The 14761-nt window shown below is 45.5% G+C and overlaps 1 protein-coding gene across 3 annotated transcripts in view; it reads right to left on the bottom strand.

Moving 5' to 3' along the window:
* GLT1D1 (glycosyltransferase 1 domain containing 1) overlaps positions 1–14761 on the bottom strand; it is a 200049-nt gene that overhangs the window by 60762 nt on the left and 124526 nt on the right. For all 3 annotated transcript variants that reach the window (XM_040347374.1, XM_040347369.1, XM_040347371.1), the window contains one exon: positions 4362–4482. In XM_040347374.1, the coding sequence (XP_040203308.1) occupies positions 4362–4482 (121 nt within the window). The remainder of the gene's footprint in view (positions 1–4361; positions 4483–14761) is intronic.

Below are 14761 nucleotides of genomic sequence, written 5' to 3'. Positions count from 1 at the left end.
CAACACTTTTGTATGATTTCATTGCCTAGAAGAATCAATGTTGTTTTGAAGGCAAAGGGTGGTCACACGAAATGTTGATTTGTCTGGATTTCTCTTTTGTTCATTTATTTTCCATTTTGTTAATTGATAAAAATAAACTATTAAAATTGTATTTCTGAAAGCATTCTTCATATTTAGCTTTTTTTCACACATAGTTATAGTATCTCACAAAAGTGAGTACACCCCTCACATTTTTGTAAATATTTTATTATATCTTTTCATGTGACAACACTTAAGAAATTACACTTTGCTACAATGTAAAGTAGTGAATGTACAGCTTGTATAACAGTGAAAATTTGCTGTCCCCTCAAAATAACAACACACAGCCATTAATGTCTAAACCGCTGGCAACAAAAGTGAGTACACCCCTAAGTGAAAATGTCCAAATTGGGCCCAATTAGCCATTTTCCCTCCCGTATGTCATGCGACTCGTTAGTGTCACAAGGTCTCAAGTTTGAATAGGGAGCAGGTGTGTTAAATTTCCTGAGCCAGACTCGCTTCGCACCTCCACACTGCACATGCGCGAATGGTGACGTCACACGCATGAGCGGTGGAGTGACGTCGCACGTAAATGATCCAGCCACATGGAAGCGGTCCCCATGGAAATGAAAGGGGAGCACGGCAAATGGTACAGATCAGGAGACCAGCCACATCCCAAGATCGCCACGGAAGCCGGACGTCTTTGCTATGCTGGGTGTTAGGATCTGCCCCCAAAAAAATAATCAATTAATGTTGAGAGGTGTGCCTACTATCTAGGGGACAGAAACCAAAACAGTTTGGAAAATAAAAGTACAATTATAGCCATAACAAGGCACGCATCAGGTTCCCGATCGTGCAGCAGGTGCGCGTGCCTGCTATCGCCCTTAAAGGTGCCGACGTACACCTATGCGATTTGCGGAGATGAGCCACAGTATAATGACAGCCGCTGGTCGGAAAGTGGTTAAAGTCTATGAGAAACCTGAGGGCTAGCCAGTGCAAGGACTTCCAGGATAGGGGTAATATGATCACTTATACCAGACCTAGTCAGGATTCTGGCTGCAGAACGTTAAACATATTGTAGCTGATTAATAGTGGATTTAGATACTACCAGCAAGTAGAGCATTGCAATAGTCAAGTCAGGAGAACACAAATGTATGGATCAGCTTTTCAGCTAGAGTGTATAATAGCATAGGACGCAGCTGAGCAATGTTTCTCAAGTAAAAAAAAGGATGTTCTGACAACATTTTGTACATGTGGATCAAAAGTTAAGCTAGCATCAAATATCACCCCTAGTTTTTTTCAATTTATACTGAAGCTCAAGTACAGTGCCATCTATTAGGACTGAACTTATAAGGGGTGCCAATAAGCTTGGTTTCAGTCTTGTCACAGTTTAATTGCTCAAAATTTCGGGGCAGTTAAGTTTTTATATCACAAATACAGTTAGATAGGATAGAAGCAGCCAAAGTAGAATATGGTTTAGTGTGGATGTATATCTGAGTGTCACCAGCATAGAAGTTATAATTGAGCCCATGAGATCTAAGCAGTTGGTCAAGTGGAAACATGAATGCTAAAAAGTAAGGGACGCAAGATTGAGCCCTGAGGATTTTGACTGGACATACTTCAGACTATAATCCGCCAAGAGAAACAAAGTGACAGCGATCAGTAAGATATGACTAAATCCATTATAGACCCAATTATGAGACTCCAAATATGGTTTCAAGGCAAGAGACTAAAACATTGTGGTCTACAGTATCAAAAGGCAAAATTAAGATCCAGTAGAATAAGAACACTTAGTGAGCCAAAATCAGTAGCTAACATAAAGTCATTAGTGACTTTGACCAAGGCGGTTTCTGTACTGTGCACACCAGATTGGAGGGGTTTAGGGTCAGGTGGTTATGTAGCTGAGTTACCACAACCCGTTTAAGGATCTTGGTAAGGAAGTTCGATATTGGTCGAAAGTTGTTTAAATTGTCCAGAGTCATGTTGGGTTATTTTGGTACCGGGAGATAGCGGCAGTTTTGAGGACTGTTGGTACAAAACCGGTGGTAAGAGAGTCATCTATGACATTGACAATGATGGGGCATAGAAAATTCAAGCAGGATATAAATATATTCTAGCTATGTTTTTGCCTAAAAGAACCTTAAACCTTGGTGCCAGCTCATGTTCCTTACTTCTGTTTTTAATGGTGATAACCAGCATATTACATCACAGAATGTGTGTAGAATTATACAAAGACAGCCAGCATTTAGTGAGGAAATGGCACACATGACCTGAACAGCCACACAGACTACTCTTCTTTAGTCACAAGATCTTTGTTCCTAAAAGTGGTTAAAATGGGTCTAAAGGTTTTAAACCCAATGCATTCTCTGCAGTAAGGTAAAAAAAAAAAAACTTCCACTGTGTTCCCCTCCCCAACACTTACCTGACTCCTGTATAGATACAGTGCAGCTGCAGGTCTTCTATTCCTCTCTTCTTGATCTCACAGGCTTTTCCTAAGAACAGCGACTCCTGCTGCTGTCAGTCAAATCCAGGGAGCAGAGAGTGAGGGGCAGGGCCAACCTGCACTGTGTCTATGGACACACACAGCCCAGTTTAGGAGCAAATCTGCACATTTGAACCATAGCACATGACTATGGGGGCAGACACAGAAAAACAGGAGCCAAGATCGCTGGCAGGGGATCACAGAAGAGGCGGTAAGGAGCAGCTCTGTGCAATTTACTATACAGTGTAGCATTATCAGTAAAAACACCCAATTACATACTCTAGCCTGGAGGTAACTGAATTGTCTATTTAAAACACTAAAGCCCTGTACACACGATCGGATATCTGATGGAATCTAATCCGATGGATTTTTTCGTCAGATATCCGATGAAGCTGACTTTCATCAGTCTTGCCTACACACCATCGGTCAAAAATCCGACCGTGTCGAAACGCGGTGACATAAAACACTACGATGTGCTGAGAAAAATGAAGTTCAATGCTTCTGAGCATGCGTCGATTTGATTCTGAGCATGCATAGATTTTTAATCGATGGACAGACGATCATTTTTTTCTATTGTTTTTTTATCCAAAGGAAAATTTTAAAACATGTTCTATTTTTTTTCACCGATGAAAAACAAACCGATGGGGCCCACACACGATCGGTTTGTCCAATGAAAACAGTCCATCGGTCCATTTTCATCAGACAAACCGATCGTGTGTACAGGGCTTAAAACTTTTTTGGATAGAGCAAGGGAGGGTTATAACCCCTTTTTTTGCCATTTGTGTCCCACTGTGGAGATTTCCATTCACTTCCTGTCACATAACCAAACAAGAAGTGATTGGAAATCCTTGCAAATTAGGGGAATTCCTTGGGGACCCCCAATTCACCAGAACTAGCGCCTCCATTGGAAGAATGGCACACTCTATTACTTTTCAGGAGACAATGCAAAATCTGAGATTTTCATTTACTTTCACGTTCAATGATGTTGGTAAACAGGACAAATAGAGCCGGTGAATTCCCTTAACGGGAGCACAGTCAGTAATAAAAACTGACAAGTGTCTCTCCACTGCATCCAAAAAAAAAAAAGTTTTGCCTTTAGTTATGCTTTAGGTCTTTGCTAAATTAACAAGTGCTGATCTTAATTTTTAGCAAGCCCGGCATGCTATATTAACAGTATCTCTGAGGCCCCATACACACGATAGAATCCATCCGCAGATAAATCCCAGCAAATGGGTTTCTGCGGATAGATCCTATGGTGTGTACACGCCAGCGGATCTGTTTCCGCGGAGAAATCTCCTCTGGGATGGATTCCAGCAGATCGGATATTTGCTGACATGCACAACAAATCCATCTGCTGGAATCCATTCCAACGGATGGATCCGCTCGTCTGTACAGACTCACCGGATCCATCCGTCCAAAGGGATTCCCCGCACGCGTCGTAATGATTTGACGCATGCGTGGAATTCCTTATATGACAGCGTCGCGCCCGTCGCCGCGTCATAATAGCGGCGACGGCGCGACACGTCATCGCCAGAGGATTTCAGCGCGGATTTCAATGCGATGGTGTGTACACGCCATCGCATAGAAATCTTCTGAAATCCTTGAGAGGATTTATCCGCGGATACGGTCCGCTGGACCGTATCTGCGGATAAATCCTCTCGTGTGTATGGGGCCTGAGTCATTAATTACAGTTTGGTGCTATCAATTATGTATTAAGAAAAAAAATGAGACAATGCTTACTGTACACTTCCATCTGAACGCTTAATGACACCTCAGCAATATTGCAAAATACTTTGTGCACATTATTTAATGCGTTCTTTATTCATTTTCTACTTTGGATATAACATATGATACCTCTTACCTCTAGTATTGCTGCCGACATCCCTTCAGACACTGAACTATTTACCACCGCAAAACTTTTCTTTATTACAGCCTGCAGATCTGCTTGTGGAATTTCTTCAATAAGATGAACTCCATCAAGGCTAAAAAAAAATAGGAATAGAGTTCTGCTCAGAGGCCGCATATTTTAAGCAAGTGAAAAATGTGTTTAAATCCCATTATTAGGCATCCATTTATACAAAACCACTCTTTACAAAATTTTGGAAACCTTGAGGAGAGCGGGTGACTTTTGGCAAAAGCCTCATTGAGTGGGTTAGATCAATGAAGAACATTTCAGAATATCTCAACATTCTAATAAGCATGCCGGTTTTTGTAACTTAGTATCAATATAATGATATAACCATTACAATAAGCCCAAGCAAGTAGCAGTTTTTCCAAATACTATTGAGTGTAGCATTTAAATTGTGGATTTTATGCTATAAAATCATATCTAAAAAAAAAATTATACTGTAAATTTTACAAAAGGAAAAAATATTTTAGGTGGAAAAAAAAAGTAGAACAAATATACATTAAAGGAATTTAAATAAAAAAAAAATTCTCTCTCATCGCCCCAGTCCCTTCACACACGAGCCCACACATTAGTATACATTTTCTTGTTCCCAACATATTTTCACATCCTTCCCACACATTTCACAGGTCCCCTACCGGCATTGTCACCAGTGCCAATGTGGGCATCACGTTCCCGCTGGAGGCTCTTTTTTGGTGTCCCTATCCCCTGGGTTTCCACGCCCCCTCAGCTCCCGGCAGAGATATGTGATGGTTGCCGCCGATGCAGTGCCACCAGCATATTTTGTGCGTGTAAGTAGGAGGTTGGTTTATTTCCCTCCTCTATACCCTCAAATTTTGTCCCCCTTTTCATCTATTTTTCAATTTATTATTTCCCTCTTTTAAGAGTTTTGAATACACTTTATTGGTCTTTATCTTTTCTTATAATGTTCTTTCAGATTATATGCATCTTCTCCTGATGAGGCGCCTAAATCGCCGAAACGCATCGAGCCTACAGCCTTTTCAATCTTTAGGCTATCCTAGATGCTTGATGATATCATACATGCTGTGATGTAGCTATTTTAAGAATTGTCGTAAACTTATATCTAGGGTTGTCCCGATACCGATACCAGTATCGGTATCGGGACCGATACCGAGTATTTGCGCTAGTACTCATACTCGAGTACAGACTGCAGATACCAAAATAGAATACTTTGTTTTTTTTTTTCATCGAGCGGTGCATAGAGGTGAGCGGTGCATAGAGGGGGCAGTGAACGGGAGCCAGCGATGGACTGTGAGTCTGGGTGAGTATTTCATTTACATGGCTCAGGCTGCACGTATCTGCATGTACGCGGCGCCGTCAGCCAATCACGGGCGTCCATCACTGCTCCCCTCCCAGCGGCGTGACGTATCTCAGGGGTCACGGCCGTATGCGGGAGGGGATGGGAGGAGGAGCCGAGCCCGAGCCGTTCAAGCTAGAAGAGAAGGCGGAGCCAGCGCCGCCGAGGATGAACGAACAACGAGTCAGTGCCACCACCACCGCACCATTGCCAGGCAGGCAGCAAGTAAGACTAACATGTGACTAATACATCGGATAAAACTGTAGTCAGATGCCTAAGATTATGATGATCTTGATCAGTGATGACTGGCTGCCATTCAGATTTTTTTTAATATGCAGCATGGCGAGGGGGGGGAGGGGAATGTACTGTCTGCCACCACGGGTCAAAGTTAGTTACTGATGTGATATGGGAAGATTATGAACTGTGACTCACAGTTCATAATCTTCATACACTTATTACATCAGTTACTATGACCCGTGGTGGCAGACAGTACATTCCCCTCCCCCTCGCCATGCTGCATATTTAAAAAAAATCAGAAAGCCAGTCTGTGAGGGGGAGGGGGGGGGGGTGGAGGAATGTACTGTCTGCCACCACTGGTCATAGTAAGTAACGGATGTAATATGTGATATGTGTATGAAGATTAATTATGAACTGTGACTGCCATTCAGATTTTTTTTAATATGCAGCATGGCGAGGGTGGGAGGGGAATGTACTGTCTGCCACCACTGGTCATTAGTTACTATGACCAGTGGTGGCAGACAGTACATTCCCCTCCCCCTCCTGCCTTTCTCTCATGACTAACTGAAGATAATAATTAAAGTGAAGATTCCCCCTAAAAAAAAAAATTCAGAAAAAGTATCGGTATTCGGTATCGGCGACTACTTGAAAAAAAGTATCGGTACTCGTACTCGGTCCTAAAAAAGTGGTATCGGGACAACCCTACTTATATCTTTATGTGGAGCCTGCTGGCCAAGATATTTGTATAACGTGCTTATTTTATTAAAATTGCTTTTTAATGCAATCTATTGTTCTACTTACAAGCCTCATTTAAAGTCCCGAACTTCCTCCATTTTTATTATATATTGATTAGGGATGGAGACATTTATCTAGGGTGTCTCATTTAAAGTCCCACTTCTCCCTTTCCCCCTTTTTCCCCCCTTTATGAACAATTAATTAGGGATGGAGGCTAATAGGTAGATATTTGTTATTTGGATTATAAACTCCCTTTTTTTTTTTTACAAAAATTCATTTATAATTTTGTGTCTTATACAATTGTTGTTATTTATCAATGCAGTATTTCCAATTCCCCCCTTTGCTTAAGATTTCGATTCCCCTATGTCTATTTATCATTTATTATATATTCATTTTTTAATTAAAGAACAAAATATATATTTTTTGTTAGCTTACACTAGGTGGTGCTGTTTTAGTTGCATTCGCCCTTTGTCTCTTAATGCCCAGGAGCTGCGATGCGTCCCTGGCGCCCTCCCTCCTCCCCCCAGCTAGCCGATGGTTCTTCCTGGGGGGTCGGCGGGCTTGTCCAGTCATGCATCGGTGCCACGCTGGACACCAGCGTCCTTTTTCCATCTGATGGCTTGCATGTGGAGAGGTTGGCTGCTCTTCTATATGAGTGGCGTCTGCCCCTCGAGACTTGGGTCCCTCCCCTTGTAGTCACACCAGTGTGACGGGGTTGCGCTCCTGGGATGAGTCGGATTCCTCCATGGCTCCCCGCGTGGTTTAAGTGTCCTTCTTGTCCGCTGCTTACGGATGCCTGGTCAATCATCACTTCACTATTTTTAGCCATTCATTGGCACATATTAGGTAATTTCCGTTGGTTTCTTTATCAGCCAGTTACCCCTCACTGATCCACTCTTCCCCACCCTTTTTACACTTTCTTTCATCCCAGCTATTCTATGTCCTTTTCACCTACACCTATCCTCACTCTTCAGTCTCACCTCCCTCTATCCCTTTCTTTCTTCTTCCCCATTCCCTTCTATCTTTTTTCTTACTCTTTTTTAATTTATTTTCTTCCCTTTTTTTCTCTCTCACCGCCCCAGTCCCTTCACACACGAGCCCACACATTAGTATACATTTTCTTGTTCCCAACATATTTTCACATCCTTCCCACACATTTCACAGGTCCCCTCCCTGCATCGTCACCAGTGCCAATGTGGGCATCACTTTCCCGCTGGAGGCTCATTTTTGGTGTCCCTCTCCCCTGGGTTTCCACGCCCCCTCAGCTCCCCGCAGAGATATGTGATGGTTGCTGCCGATACAGTGCCACCAGCACATTTTGTGCGTACTGTGTAAGCAGGAGGTTGGTTTATTTCCCTCCTCTATACCCTTAATTTTTGTCCCCCTTTTCATCTATTTTTCAATTATTTATTTTTTCCCTCTTTTAAGAGTTTTGAATACACTTTATTGGTCTTTATTTTTTCTTATAATGTTCTTCCAGATTATATGCATCTGCTCCTGATGAGGCGCCTAAATCGTCGAAACGCATCGAGCCTACAGCCTTTTCAATCTTTAGGCTATCCTAGATGCTTGATGATATCATACATGCTGTGATGTAGCTATTTTAAGAATTTACATTAACTTACATTTTTATGTGGAGCCTGCTGGCCAAGATATTTGTCTGACTTGTGCTTATTTTATTAAAATTGTTTTTCAAGCAATCTATTGTTCTACTTACAAGACTCATTTAAAGTCCCGGACTTCCTCCATTTTTATTATATATTGATTAGGGATGGAGACATTTATCTAGTGTGCCTCAATTAAAGTCCCACTTCTCCCTTTCCCCTTTTTCCCCCCTTTATGATACATTAAAGGAGTTGTAAAGGCAGAAGTTTTTTTTTTTAATGTAAAGTGGATGTAAACCCTCCATACACCCAGTGAAGTGAACAGCCTCAGATAATATACAGAGATGCACCAAATCTCCCTACATAGGTTTTACATGTATATCTGCTGTCTTTGCATTTATATACTGTTTAGAAAGTTCAGATCGTGTTAGGAGATTTTCTGTTCCTGTTTAACACAGAGTGTGATGTCTGGGCATACAGCCAAGATAGGGAACATTTCTGATTGGAGGAAAGGCACACCCCCCCCTCTCATAATAGGCAGAGACTCTCAGAGGTCTTGTGTAACAGGGCCAGCTGCCTGCTAATATATGTATAGCAATCTCTCCGGACAGAAATGTCAGGCTGTTTTTATCTGATGTGTCAGAGAATTTGTCAGGAGTTATCAGGCTGATAACTGAGGAACGGGTCAGGAGAGGGCAATGAGACTTAGCTCTTTGAAGAGAGATAACAAATACTGCAGATATATGTGCACAGTTCAAATTTCACTAATTGGGTTTATATCCACTTAAAAAGGCTTCAGTCTCAGCCGTCTGATATTCTCCCTCCCGATTGGCTGAGACATTGGCTGTCACTGCTTTCAATCAAGATCAGCTAGCCAATCAGGAGAGAGGGAGCGGGGCCAGGTCAGTGCTCTGTGTCTGATTGGGTACAGAGAGCCGTGACTCGGCTTGGGTGCCCCCATAGCAAGAGAAGAGGAGGATCTGGGCTGCTCTGTGCAAATCCACTGCAACAGAGCAGATAAGTATAAAATCTTTGTTCGTTTTTAGTCAAAAAAACAAGACTTTACAATCACTTTAAGGTTTGATAATACTTGCAAGATTAAAGTGCTCATTTTTTAATCGGCCCAGCCTGGCTACATATACATCTTACGGGTCCTGCTCAAGTGACTTTCATTGTATTCTGACCACAGGTTACAGACAGGCACAGATGAAAAAGGTTGCACGCTTGGCACTGTCGCCATTCAGAGAACATCTTGTATTTTTTATGAATAGGGGTGCAACGGATCAAAAAACTCACGGTTCGGATCGTTCCTCGGATTAGGAGTCACGGATCGGATCATTTTTCGGATCAGCAAAAAAAAAATTTGCAGCCTCCCTGTGCCTCAAATTGCCGCCTCCCTGTGCCTCAAATTGCCGCCTCCCTGTGCCCCAAATTGCCACCTCACTGTGCCCCAAATTGCCGCCTCACTGTGCCCCAAATTGCCGCCTCGCCAGGGTGGAAGAAGTGAGAGGGCAGCCAGCAGGGCTGGATTTCCTTTCCCTGCCACCCCAAGGCCAGGTTTTGCAATGCACCCCCTCCCCACCAACCGAACCACCTCCCGGAGAATAGCAGTTGGATGGCAGGGGCGGCACGGTTAGTTCAAATATTTTTTGTTTCTTCTTTTTTTTTTTTATTACATTATCACTTTTTTTTTTTTTTGTAGCTTGTCGTTTTTACTTTTTAAATTTTTGTATAATTTTCCTATTTTTAATATTTTTCTTCTTCTTTACTTTTTAATTACTTATTTTTTTATTAATTGAATTATTATTTCTTATTTTTTTTTACATTTAACTTTATTGCTATTACACAAGAGAAAACAATTCCCTGTGTCATAGCAATTGAAGGTGACAGGTTCTCTTTGTTAACCCTGTCAGCTCCAAAAACAGTCCTCACAGTTGAGATGGGAAGAGCATAGCTCACCCATCTCACTGTGTGCTATTTGCAGCAGGGACAGGAGACTCGGCAGCTGGGGGAGGAGGAACGAACGGACGGAAGGCAGCTGGAGGGGGGGGGGGGGGAACGGACGGACGGACTGCAGCTGGAGGGGGGGGGGGGGAACGGACGGACGGGAGGGGGGGGGGTTATCAGAGCCAGCAGGGAGAAGTGTGGGGGGAACGGATGGACGGCAGCAGCACATTCTCTGCTAGAAACCAACTGAACTCACCGCCCGTATGTTTAAACGTCTCCATGCTGCTCGTACACAGCCCCACCTCCTCCTAAGCCCACGTTGTAATAGACAAAACACATCAGCGCATTGGACACGTATTCTGTCTATCACAGCGTGGTTAGGAGCAGGCGGGGCTGTGTGCAAACAGCGGAGACAATTTCAATGTGTTTATTTACCGCTTTGCTCTGCAGTCCCGCGGCACACCACGGATCACGTGTGTGCCGATCAGAAGTCATTGATCCGTGCGGATCACGGATCAATGACGATCCGTTGCACCCCTATTTATGAATATAAGGCTTTCTCTGATTGGACGAGGCTGAGCTGGTGACATCATTTGTCAGTTCTCTCTGCATCATTCAATGAGAAAACACCTTATAGTCATTAAAATAAATACAAGAAGTTCTCTGAATGGTGGAGGTGCTGAGTGGACAACCAAGTCAGTATACAGATGCAAAGCCACTAGAGCAGCACCTGGAATAGACTACTAGAGCTGGCTGTATGTAGTACAGGCTACTGCAGGGAATTTCTGCAGTGCCCTGCAGCCCGTGATGAAACTGGAGCAATATACTGTAAGGCCCCGTACACACCATAGAATCTATCCGCAGATAAATCCCATCAAATGGGTTTCAGCGGATAGATTCTATGGTGTGTACACTCCTGCGGATATTTATCCTCGGATAAATCTCCCCTGGGATGGATTTTCAGCAGATGAATATTTGCTGACATGCTCAACAAATCTGTCAGGGACCCGCCAATAGGCTCCGGCGTGCACGCATGCGCACACTTACTGATGGTCAGAATCAGCACCAATCGCCTATTCATGTGCGCAGGCGCGTCCCACATGCACACGGATATGAGCCAAATGCGCGCATCTGTGCGCCAAATGTGCGCGCTCGTATGCGCGCGCATGCGCCTAATACACGCGCACGTGCACGATGGCGGGAACGCACGCGTGCGCGTTAATGCGCGATTGGCGCCACTCAGCCTTTAAAAAGCAAGCAGCTGCAGTGACACTTTGCTGTCTGATCTGCAGCATTGTATCTGTGAAACTTGTGACCTGTTGTAACCTGTTACCTCAAACCGACCCGGCTCCGTCTGACCATCCGACCCTCTCCACTCCGACCCCTGGCTTGCTCTGACTCCGCTCTGCTCTCCTGCCCATCGTTACCAGACCCTGTGCCTGAATCTGACTACGCTTGCCTAACCCACCTGATTATCTGCTAACCCGGTTTGCTTTACCAGCTCCTGCTATCCAGTGCCTGTGCCAGCTCCAGAGACGCTGTCTCCTACAACCACCGTCCCGAAGGACCACCACTGGTGCCGAGCTGCTATCATCACCAGGCACTCCTACCTCGCCGTGCTCCCGAGCTTGCTGTCCCAACTCCAGCAGCTCCAGAGCCGGGGCTGTAAGAGAGGCCTCCTCCTGCACACTAGGCTCTGGCTACAAGGTACGTTCCAGTACATAACAGTATCAGACAGCCATGACAGAGCCTGCAGGAGTAACCCCTGCCTTGGAGGAGATCTGCAAACATCTGGCATCCCTCACAGAAGCAGTAAAGAACCTACAGCAAGGCTATTTAAGACTAGAGGGACAAGTACAAAGTTTGTCTGCTCCTGGCGACACAGCTTCTACATCTACTGCCAGGACCGCATCTGCCGCCTCTGCTCCCTCGGTAGTAATGCTTCCACCTGAACCAAGAGTTCCAGTACCAGAAAGATTTGCGGGAGACCGATCTAAATTCCGGGCCTTCCGTAGTGCCTGCCAGCTTTATTTTGCCTTGCAACCACGGACTTTTTCTTTAGAGGCCACCAAAGTGGGATTTGTGGTCTCTCTACTACAAGGTGAACCTCAGACCTGGGCCCATCGGCTGCTCGAAGAAAACGGTGACCAGACGCAGACCCTGTTCGCCTTCTTTGAGGCCATGGCTCAGTTATACGATGACCCACAACGGGCCGCCACTGCTGAGTCTGCCCTGCTAGCGCTCCAGCAAGGTCGCAGAGCGGCCGAGGACTACGTCACAGACTTTAGACGCTGGAGCGCAGATACTTTTTGGAACGATGCGGCTCTCCGGCACCAGTTCCGCCTGGGCCTTTCCGAAAGCTTAAAAGATGAGCTCGCTCGAGTTGGGGTACCTGAGACCCTTGAAGATTTAATCACCAAGGCCATTCAACTTGACCGCAGACTCCGTGAACGCCGGGCCGAGCGTTCCTCTCAGCCAAGTCGCCCCGCCTGGATGACCGCAAGAGTGCCAATGCCTGCTTCTCGCTACCAGCCTCCCACCTGCCTTAATCCTCCCAGCACCACTATGGACACTTCCGAGCCCATGCAACTCGGTCTTATGCGACCAACACTACCACCCGAAGAACGAGCACGCCGCCGCCAACTGAACCTTTGCCTGTACTGCGGCGAGCCTGGCCACTACGTGCGCAACTGCCCTGTTAAGATGCGTAAGTGCTTTCCTTCAGTCCCTGTTAACTTTTCCGCTCTGTCTGCCAACGCAACCCACCTTGCTCTCCCTTTCTCATTACAGTGCCTGGGAAGGAAGGTTCCAGTCAACGCTATCATTGATTCCGGCGCATGTAGCTGCTTCATTGACTCTGCCTTCGTCAGCTTGCATAATATTCCCCTACAAGAAAAGGCTCATGGACTTTCTGTTTTTCTGGCCGATGGCTCCCGCATTAGTTCAGGACAGGTGACCCAGGAGACTCTTCCCCTGCCTGTTTTAATCGCTCCTCGACACAAGGAACTGCTGATCCTGGACGTCATCTCCTCTTCGCTGTTTCCGGTTATCCTAGGCCTACCCTGGCTCCAGGCCCATAACCCTCTGATTAACTGGGTATCCGGAGAAGTGTCATTTCCATCCCCCTACTGTCAGCAACACTGCTTGCCTGGACCCTCTTGCTCACCCACCACCCTGCTATGCATGGACTCTGACCCCAACCTGCTCCAGTCTGTTCCTGAACCCTATCACGAGTTCCTGGACGTTTTCAGTAAACGGGGGGCTAACTCCCTTCCACCTCATCGCCCCTATGACTGTCCTATCGAGCTCCTTCCGGGGGCCGAAATTCCCTTTGGGCGCATTTTCCCGTTATCAGAAAAGGAGCAAGAGGCCCTAAAAGTATACGTCGATGAAAATTTGGACAAAGGATTTATTCGGCCCTCTACCTCTCCAGCGGGCGCTGGAATATTCTTCGTTACCAAGAAGGACCATTCCCTTCGTCCTTGTGTGGACTATCGCGAGTTAAATAACATCACGGTGAAAAACCGGTTCCCGCTTCCTTTGATACCCGAGCTCTTCCAGAAGCTAAGATCTGCCATCATCTTCACCAAGTTGGACCTGAGAGGGGCCTACAACCTAGTCCGCATTCGGGAGGGGGACGAGTGGAAAACAGCTTTTCGTACCCGATTCGGTCACTACGAATAACTGGTCATGCCCTTCGGTCTGTGCAACGCACCCGCCACCTTCCAACATTTTATCAACGATGTGTTCAGAGACTTCCTTGATATATTTGTAATTGTCTATCTCGATGACATCTTAGTCTTTTCCAGATCACTAGACAGACATCGGGAACACGTCCGTAAGGTCCTCTGCCGTCTCCGCTTACACGGACTGTATGCCAAGGCGGAAAAATGTGAATTTGAGCAGCAAACCATCCAGTTCCTGGGCCTGGTGATCTCCCCTACAGGAATTAAAATGGATCCCCAAAAGGTGTCTGCTATTCTCGATTGGCCTGTACCCCTGGATAAGAAAGGAGTGCAACGCTTCGTGGGGTTTGCGAACTTCTATAGGAGATTTATCCGGGGGTTTTCTGCAATAATCTCCCCTATCACACAGTTGACCAAACAGAACCTGCGTTTCCGCTGGAACCCCGAAGCCCAAAGGGCCTTTGACAAGCTTAAAGGACTTTTTACCTCAGCCCCTATCCTCAGCCACCCTGATCCAGCACTACCTTATCTCCTTGAAGCAGACGCATCTGAAATTGCAGTGGGAGCTGTTCTCTCCCAACGCCAGGGGAATAAAGACTTAATGCATCCTGTCGGGTTCTTTTCCCGGAAGCTCTCCCCGCGGAGAGAAATTATGATGTAGGTGACCGTGAATTACTTGCCATCAAGACCGCCTTGGAGGAATGGAGGTACTTATTAGAAGGTGCAGCCCATCCAGTGTTAATCTATACAGATCACAAAAACCTCGAATACTTGAGATCTGCTAAGAGACTGAAACCTCGGCAGGCCCGCTGGGCACTGTTTTTCTCA

The sequence above is a fragment of the Rana temporaria genome, chromosome 1 (genome assembly GCF_905171775.1).
Source record: "Rana temporaria chromosome 1, aRanTem1.1, whole genome shotgun sequence".
NCBI lineage: Eukaryota > Metazoa > Chordata > Amphibia > Anura > Ranidae > Rana > Rana temporaria.
Note: the sequence above shows the minus strand (reverse complement) of the source record. Positions and strands in the feature narration are given on the sequence as shown.